General features: G+C 37.3%; 1 protein-coding gene across 1 annotated transcript; it reads left to right on the forward strand.

The window, feature by feature from the left end:
• Positions 1–6,316: 6,316 nt before the first annotated feature.
• LOC116599872 (olfactory receptor 4C45-like) lies at positions 6,317–7,258 on the forward strand. The gene has a single exon (XM_032359823.1). The coding sequence runs from the start codon at positions 6,317–6,319 to the stop codon at positions 7,256–7,258; it is 942 nt and encodes a 313-aa protein (XP_032215714.1).
• The last annotated feature ends 3,004 nt before the right edge of the window (positions 7,259–10,262 follow it).

A 10,262-nucleotide genomic window follows, 5' to 3' on the forward strand; every position in this document is an offset into this window, starting at 1 on the left:
AGAAAAGAAAAAAAAATTATTCATCTTTCAAGAACAAATAGGACTATAGAAGGATGATGGTCTTGAAGTCAAAATATGTGAGTTTAACTATATTGTGCTCCCTATGCTTTTTGTAATCGTTAATGGTCCTCTTTCATATCAATATTGAACTAAATAATGACTAAAGCCTCTTCCAATGAGAAAACTTTTTGTATTTTCAAGCTATTGATCAAAAGGACATTGCAATTCAGCATTATTTGTCACACCCTATAGAAAATCTCTGAGTTTATGCATTCAATAGAAAATTCTCTGTAAAGCTCTGCATAGAGATTATATAACCAATTAGACAATAAAATATTGCAAAGAAAAGCATAATGTCTTACTATTTAGGCAAAATCCTACTTCAACTGACTATGTATTCAAAGTAGATTTATTATGATGAGAAATAAAGATCAAAAAGAAATGAATGAGTTTTAAAAAATGAGAGAGGATTCATCCCAAAATTAATGCTGCCTTGTTGCACATTGCCACAGGCACCATTTATAGTGTAAACTGCTCTCTTCCTAGAATAAATTATGTTCACTGCTTAAAGCCAAAAAGGGATATAATTTCTTCCAAATACAGCTATAGTGCAATCTTGCACATGATTCACAGTCAAAACATAACTGGTGGAACAATTTTCTGTCAAATGCACACTATACACCTCACTTCAACTCTGAAGTACCTGTTCTTATATGGATTTCTGCCTTAGATAATATAAAAGTATCTGGCACAAAAGAGAAAGCTGATGATAACTCTGTAAGCCACTCTGAAAGACTACACATTCAAATTTGAATGACAACCTTCAGACCAATTGCAAAGCAATGCAGAGGGAACTAACCTGAGATACAAACACAATGCCATTCTAACAGAAAGAACTCAAATAAACAAAGATTCAGATTTGACCTAAGACAAAAGTTCGGCATGCAAAACAAGGAGAGAAAATCATTAAAGCATATCAATACCATAAAATCAACAAAATACAAAGGAAAGCAGTAGGAAAGGAAAAGGGGGAGAGAAAAATTACGAGACACACAGGAAACAAAAAGGTAAGCATAAGTCCTTATCTATGAATACTTATTGTATATGTTAATGGGTTAAGCTCTCTAGTCAAAACACATGGACTGACTAAGTGGATTTTTTAAACCCTACTAAATTCTGTCTACAAGAGACTCACTTAAACTTTAAGAACACACACTGTCTCAAACTGCAATGATGAATAAAATATATTCCATGTGAACAGCAACTGAAAGAGGGCAGGACTATACTCACATCAGACAAAATAGACTCCAAAAACAAAACTGTCACAAATAAGGACTTTATATAATGATAAAAGGGTTGGTTTACCAGGAAGATATAATAATTTGTAAATAATAGATGGACCCAACATTAGAGTACCTAAATATATCACACAAGTAGTAAGAGATATAAAGGCAGTAAGAGACAAAACCACAGTAGTACTAAGACTTCAATGTTCCACTTTCAATGATGGATACAACGTATAGACAGAAAATCAGTAAGAACCCAATGGACTTGAACGTTATCAACCAAATGGATCCAACAGGCATATATAGAACAGTCCATCCAATAGCAGTAGATTATACATTCATCTCAGGAGAAAAAGGAAATAGAGATGAGGAAATCGATAGAAAAATATCGATGAAACTAATTGGAAGGGGAGGTGAACAATGAGAGACTATGGACTATGAAAAACAATCTGAGGGGTTTGAAGGGGCGGAGGGTGAGAGGTTGGGGGAAATAGGCAGTGGGTATGAGAGAGGGCATGGATTGCATGGAGTACTGGGTATGGCGCAAAAACAATGAATTCTGTTACACTGAAAATAAATTTAAAAAATTAAAAGATAAATAAGTCAAGCAGAGAAAGTCAATTATCATATGATTTCACTTATTTGTGGAGCATAACAAATAGCATGGAGGACATGGGGAGTTAGAGAGGAGAAGGGAGTTGGGGGAAATTGGAAAGGGAGGTGATTCATGAGAGACTATGGACTCTGAAAAACAATCTGAGGGCTTTGAAGGGGTGGGGGTGGGAGTTTGGGGTACCAGGTGGTGGGTATTATAGAGGGCACAGATTGAATGGAGCACCGGATGTGGTGCAAAAATAATGAATACTGTTATGCTGAAAATAAAAAATAAATTAAAAAATGAATACTGTTATGCTGAAAACAAATTTAAAAAATTAAAAGATATAAGTCAAGCAGACAGAGTCAATTATCATATGGTTTCACTTATTTGTGGAGCATAACAAATATCATGGAGGACAAGGGGAGTTAGAGAGGAAAAGGAAGTTGGGGTAAATTGGAAGGGGAGGTGAACCATGAGAGACTATGGACTCTGAAAAACAATCTGAGGGTTTTGAAGGGACGGGGGGTGGGAGGTTGGGGTACCAGGTGGTGGGTATTATAGAGGGCACGGATTGCATGGAGCACGGGGTGTGGTGCAAAAATAATGAATACTGTTATGCTGGAAATAAAAAAAATAAAATAAAATAAAATAAAATAAAATAAAAGATATGGATTTTTTAATGAAAAGATGAAAAATTCTGGAGATGGTTGGTGGTGATGTTTGCACACAATGTGAATATACTTAATGACACTGAACTATACTGTTGAAAATGGTTACAGGTGCCTGCAAGGCTCAGTGAGTTATGTGGCTGCCTTCAACTTGGGTCATGATCCTGGGGTGCAGGGATCAAGCCCCTCACATTGCTCCCTGCTCAGCAGGCAGTCTGCTTCTCCATCTCCCTCTTCCCTGTTCATGCTCTCTCTCTCACTCTTTCTATCTAAAAGAAATATATACAATATTAAAAATTTAAAAATGAAAATGGTTAAAATAGTAGATTTTATATTATGTGTATTTACCACAATTGAAACAACAACAACAACAAGGGAGAGGGACAGACTGTGAGTGAACAAAATTGTTAAACTGTTGACGACAGGGCTGAAGGCACTCTTTCCAACTGAAATCCAACTGGGATTTCAGGAGTGTATCAGTTTCTATAAAAATAAACATTTTTTCCTCCGCTTCCAATTTCCCCCAACTCCCTTCTCCACTCTAAGTCCGCATGTCTGAGAGACTATGGACTCTGAAAAACAATCTGAGGGTTTTGAAGGGACGGGGGGTGGGAGGTTGGGGTACCAGGTGGTGGGTATTATAGAGGGCACGGATTGCATGGAGCACGGGGTGTGGTGCAAAAATAATGGATACTGTTATGCTGGAAATAAAAAAAAAAAAATAAAAATAAACATTTTTTCTTTCAAGGTGATTTTGTGCAAGATTTCATCCAGCTCTTCAACACGTCAGAAACTGAGGAAGTTTATAGTGGAGCCTCCCTTCTATACTGTTTCCATCCTCTACCTCTGAATGTCTTTATAGAAAATGTTTGCCTTGGTGTGATTTTCTCAATGCCTACCATGTAGAAGCATTTCTCTTTACTGTACATCTCCACAATTCCTTCCTGCAGGATAGAGAGAAAAGCTATATTCCCATGAACACATCATGAGGACCTGTCATCACTAGAAGAAGTTGATAGATCTATGGCTCATAAATGACCCAACCCTCCATAACTGAGATCTGATATCTGAGTCTCCTTTGTCAGCCACTAATAAAAATGTCAGTCTCTCAGAATAACATAGGATATAACCTTGAAAACTGGCATTTCCATTCTCAGGACAACCATGTTAGTTAGAAAAGACACATTTTCAGAAAAAAATCCATTCTCTGAAATCTGGCCTATGCTTAAAACCACTCCCTATCCTGTGCCAGGCTCAAAAACAACCAAAGGAACAGCAAAGCCCTGTCAGGAAGCTTTCCTACTTCTCATATCAAAATTTCATCCTAAACTATAGCCACAGACACATGATTCACCAAGCTCAACTGCTTTTCTAAACCTGGCCTCTAATGATGTTTGTGGGTACCAAGGGGGAGTAAGTGAAAGACAGTGGCTGAGCCTTCTAGCAAAGAGTCCAACAGGACCAATTACTAATCCTCTGAGGACTTGAGAGGTCAATCAATGCATTACCAAAGTGCAGGCACTCTGCCAAAGTCTATTTAAATACTTTTCTAGAATCAAGAAGAAAGGATTATAGGATATTTAAGTAAAGGACAGCAGCAAAGAGTGTACTAACAGGCTTAAGATTTATATGGGAGATATTGCTCCCAAGCTTAATGGGTTAAAAGGAGGGCTTAAATTAGGCATAATGAGAACATTCTCAATACGTCCCATGCACTTGTTAGGAAACATAAGTTTGGCAGAAAGTATTTGAAAAACAATGTATAATCAAATGAATATGATGCAGTTTTCATTTTATAGTCCCCTATACCAGATCTTTTGAAGAATTTTTCCTTGTTCCCACTGTTTTTAATTAAGACTAAGGATAGTTCTGAAATCTGAAAAGTATCTGTATTTTGAAGATGTCTTTACACTTTCACAGGAGGCCACGAAAGTGAGTAGAAATTAAATCAGAAAGCTACTGACGTTTCCTAACTAAAATTGCTCATTTTCTGAGTAAGTTCAGCCTAGTAATGGGAACCAAAATAAACTAAAATGACCAAGAAGACTGGGAGAGTTGTCTAAAGAGAGAATTCCAGTTTCCCACTTGTTACTTCATACTGTGTGTGCAGCTGTGGGGCTATGCCTTCAGGGGAAGAAACAATCACTGAGTACAGTTGAGAAACAGTGGAACCCACTATCAACTAGATCCAGGTCAGTAATAACAAAATCTTTGTCCACAAATTTTAAGCAGATTTAACTTATTATACTCAAATTGTCTTGACCAAATTGTTTTGACAGCTAGATGCTGTGAAGTGAAGGTAATTTTTTCCTCTACAAATGAATTTGAACAGGATCATATAAAATATCCCTAGAAAACGTGATCTGTAATGCTGCCACACATGATGCTGTTGAGAACTACTAAGGTCACTTTTATAACATTATGGTTAACATGCATGTAGAAGTAGACTGCTTCAGTAGGCTTCTATATGGGATCATTTGAGATTGTTTCCCTTTTTCATGATTCCCATGTGCCACACTGAAGTTAGAATTTGTGGATTAAATCTATTAAGGATGATGAATCACATAGTTGCCACCTATAGCAGCCATGAATAGAGAAGAAATAATGAAAGAGACAGAGCTTTCTGGAAAACAAAAGACATCTTTCTTCACCTTTATTGAAGCTGGAAGTTCGTGATACTGACTTCTGTGTCCAGAAAGTTTGAGGAAAAATATGTAGTTATGTTTTTGGCAGGGATGGGAGAAAGGAGAAAAAGAGGAGGAGAAGGAATAAAAAGTCCTAAAGACCATTCAAAAAAAGAATATATTCTTGTATATATTCCATTTTTCCACCAATTAGGACTGAAAACTTCACATTCCTCTTAATTGATTAAGCATATAGTCAAAGAAAATTTTTATGATCTTAGATAACATTTCTTTCTCAACAAGAGGAAATTCAAGGAATCTTTATGACCCATTTAATTCCATTTGTAAAATTTGACTATGATTGTAAATCTATTCCAGAACATTATTCTTTACATGATGAAAGACCAATCACACAGAAAATTCATTAGCGAAATACTGAAGAGTTTTCAGGGAACTTTGTGCCACTTCCAAATCTGTATCCAAAGATGTTGGAAGAGGGAGTATGTAATAGTCATGTTCAGCCAGACAAAACATCCAGGGCAATTGAGTGAATGTGGCTCAAACAGCTGTTATAAAGAGAGTTCCTTGGCCTCCTAAAAGGAAACACTCTATCTGCAACTCTGTGTGTTTGTACATTCATTTGACAGAAAGGAATCCTAGCTCAAAGAACACTGCTGGTACAGAAACAGTAAGGAAGACACTTTCCTATCTGATATAGAGCTGAATTTTAAAGAATATTATATTCCCATAGCTAAACAGATTCATGATAATGTCAAATACACAACAAAATCACTGTCACTGATGAATTTGTTCCTAAAAGAAACAGAAAGCCATCTGAAAGGTTTTAGAGCCAGGGATTGGAAGTCAATCATAAGTCAAAAATCATAATAACATGTTGGTTTAATTCCGGTGTTTGTGACATATTGTTACTACAAATTATATAAATAAGAAAATTTTACTTCTTTATATTCCTTTTTATAACTGTTTCCAAAGTAGAGGTGAGTAGAAGGTGTGTCTCCATCAATCCAAGAGGCTAGGACTAAAGAGAGATGGAAGATTTCAGTGTTGAATTTAAAATACTACTCAGAATTATTGTGATCTCTCCAGATGGACCATGTACTTATAACTGAAGCTGACTCCATGGGAAGGACACGCAATGTAACAGAATTCATTCTGCTGGGCCTGACCCAGAATCCAGGACTGAGGAAATTCTTCCTTGCTGTGTTTTTAATCACCTACTTGATCACAATGGCAGGTAACCTCCTCATCTCCATCACCATCTTCATCAGCCCAGCCCTGGGATCTCCCATGTACATTTTCCTGTCTTACTTGTCCATTATAGATGGTTTCTACTCTTCATCCATAGTACCCATAATGATCTCTGACTTGCTCTCTGACAAGAACACCATATCCTTCAATGGCTGCATGACTCAGCTCTTTGCTGAACATTTCTTTGCTGGAGCAGAGATCATCCTATTAGCTGTCATGGCCTATGACCGCTATGTAGCCATCTGTAAGCCCTTGCATTACATGACCATCATGAGCCGACCTGTCTGTGCTTTCTTGCTGGGAATGGCTGGGATTTTAGGCTTTCTGCATGCAGGGATCCAGGTTTTGTTCATGATCCAGTTACCATTCTGTGGCCCCAATATCATTGATCATTTCTTGTGTGATTTGATGCCTCTCCTGGAACTAGCCTGTACAGACACTCACACTTTAGGGCCCCTGATTGCTGCCAACAGCGGGTCACTATGTCTGCTCATTTTTTCTATGCTGGTTGCTTCTTACATTGTCATCCTGCACTCCCTAAAGACTAAAAGCTCTGAGGGGCGTCTCAAAGCCCTGTCTACCTGTACTTCTCATATCACTGTTGTCATCTTATTCTTTGTACCTTGTTCATTTCTGTATCTGAGACCCATGATCTCCTTCCCCGCTGACAAAGCTGTGGCTGTGTTTTACACCATAGTAACTCCCATGTTGAACCCTTTAATCTACACCCTCAGAAATGCAGAAGTGAAAAATGTCATGAAGAAACTCTGGGGGCAAATAATGAGAATTGGTGATAATGAAACTTGGGATTAGAGTATTTACATAAAAATATCTAGTGACTGATCTCATTTAGGTAAATTATTGTTAATAAAGTGCACTACCATCAAAAAAAAAAATATATCTAGTGAAAATTTAGAGAGAATTATTCCCCTTCTTAGTTAATTAAATGTGGGACAGTCAATTATCCTATCTGGTTCACTTTTCTTCGTAAGTATATGTATTGTGGGCAGGATTAACATACCCATTAAGGCAAAGCAGGCATGGTGCCTCAAGCCCACAATAATTCTAGGAGCACTGGAAGTGGTTAATTTCTTTTAAAATGAGAGGAAAAATGAATGTAATCCAAATCCAACTTGCAGTATAGTCATCTTTATACCAATGCTGTCATAAAATGTAATTTTAATTTTTTAATGGAGGAGAAGAACTCATGAGGACAAATAGCAAGTTGGCCACAGAAGTCATAATGTTTCCCTGATTGTGGGTATGAAACAGGGAAGCAGCAATATTCCTGAGCACTTTTTTACACACCACACCACAGCTAGAATGAGAGTGAAACTATATATGCAAAAACATATAGAACACCAGGGAGTCTTCAAGAAGTACTTTTATCCAAATATACCTTTTCTTATCTTCCTATATTTTAGAGGTTTATATATGCTGCTGCACTACAGCAATAAAAACTCTTTACTTCCCACAAGCGCAAGAAAAGTACAATTTTACAGAAAGATTTTTTTTTTAATTACATCACCTCCATTTCCTGCAGTATACAATTGTCTACAGAAATAATAGAGCAGAATTGACTAATGCAGAAGAAATAGAAGTGATTGGGACGCCTGGGTGGCTCAGTTGGTTGGACGACTGCCTTCGGCTCAGGTCATGATCCTGGAGTCCCAGGATCGAGTCCCACATCAGGCTCCCAGCTCCACGGGGAGTCTGCTTCTCTCTCTGACCTTCTCCTCGCTCATGCTCTCTCTCACTGTCTCTCTCTCAAATAAATAAATAAAAATCTTTAAAAAAAAAAAAGAAATAGAAGTGATCAAGTCCATAGAGTTAAGGCAGAAAATATCTATATGTTAAAGATGTGTTTTAGACATGAACAAGGGCCGAGTCTGAACAGCTGGAAATGACCAATGATGTAGGAACAAGTCTGTGTCACAAATGGAACAATGACCACAGATCTGGATTACAGAAAAGAATTCATAACATGTACATAATGAACTTCTAGGAGAGATTCAGAAACAGTCAGATGCTCTGAAGTCAGAGATTATGAGCTTTAGATCAAAGAGGCTTGATTTCTCATCTTCTCTCTGGCATCAATTACCTTTTGATGTAAGCATTTTGCTTCATCTCTCTACTGATTTTTTTAAATCTGTACAATGGAAATAACAGTGCATACTCTCTTAAGTTGTGGGAATTAAATGATTTAGATTGAAAAAATGAATCAGCTAAAAATGAGTGAAATTTCTCAGACGTGGTTACAGCCTTCAGATATGTCACCAGCACAGAAAGTAAGCCAGGGACAACAGTTGCTGACAAGAAGAGCCCAGGAACACCACTACCAATGACCATTCACTAACCATGATCACAGGAAGACCAAACATCTGTGCCAGTCTCACTTCACTTTAAAATAAGTCATAAAAGGCATCTGGATATGAGTAGGAACAGCAGAGAAGAGAGTTACTATCTCAGCAAGGAATCTAATGGGACCTGTGTGCAGATCTCTGGACACTAAAATCTAGCCCCCCACCAACTCCCTAGTCTGGGATATAAATGCCCTTAAACATATCTGCAGTAACAAATGGGGGACATGGCTGGAGCAACTGTGATGTGTCTGCGCAGAACTTATTTCAAAAGCTCTCACTGATATTGGATCCCCTTCTGCTGCTCTCAAAGAGGAAAAGGGAGAGCGACTGCAGTGCCAGAGACCAACAGACCAATCTCTGTACAGAGCTTGTTATTCCTGAGGAAGAGCTCAGAGACTTGTCTTCAGAGGGTGATTTCACAACGAGGAATTGAATATCATGTGATGCTGACATATCTCAGGTTCTCAGTACTTGAGATCAGGTTAGGTCTCACTCTTTATGAAATCCTTTTAAAAATAAATGTTTTGCCAAATAAACAAACAAACAGAGTCTTAAGGGAAAAAAGTGTGGTTGGTAGTGGTAGTTGTAATAGGTGGTTGTGGAGGGAAGAGTGAAATAAATGAAATTAAAATGTCAAATTTTGTTATAAAATAAGTAAGCAAGGGGTCAAAAAGTATAGTATAATGAATATAATCAATAACATTATAATATTGTGTGACAAATGGGTGACTATACTTATCTTGGTGAGTACTAAATAATGTACAGAACTGTCAAATCACTATGCTGTACACCTGAAACTACCGTGACATTGTATGTTAAATACAGTCCAATATAACTTGTAAAAAATAGATGTTTTGCGATAGTTTCCTGAATGACCATCTTCTAAATATATGCAAGCAACACTGTATCTAAAATATCAAACTTATTTTTAAAGATCTAGTTGTAGTTCCCAAGAAAGATGGGATAAAAAGGATAATGTAAAAATAAGGATGATGATGATCATGATGCTCATGATGACAGTGCGTTCTGGAGTACCTTCTCTGAACAATATACTGACCTACAAACTCATTTATATGTTTTAGAGGTGGTATTTTCGGTCCTTACTTCTTTCATTAATTTAAGCTTCAAACTGTGGAACTTACCTCTTTTTAAAATGTCCTTGACATACCACTAGAGGAGAAAAGTCATAAAAACCGAGCCTTTAAAGCAATCCCAAGTTGACCTCCCTCCACATCTGCTTTCCTTAAACACATTCATTCCACTTCCACATTTGGTGTATTCAAAGAAGCAAGTGAAAGATCTTCTATATCTGGAAGTAGGCAAGAAGATTCTTGCCAACCTCTCATCTTATCAGTCAGATTAGCAACATATTTTATCCATTTGTGGCCACACAGAAGGTCTCTTATTCCACAATCTTTTTACTGTATGATTCATTGGAAGTGTTTCTCAGGTCA

This window comes from Mustela erminea, chromosome 9, assembly GCF_009829155.1.
Source record: "Mustela erminea isolate mMusErm1 chromosome 9, mMusErm1.Pri, whole genome shotgun sequence".
Classification (NCBI taxonomy): Eukaryota; Metazoa; Chordata; class Mammalia; order Carnivora; family Mustelidae; genus Mustela; species Mustela erminea.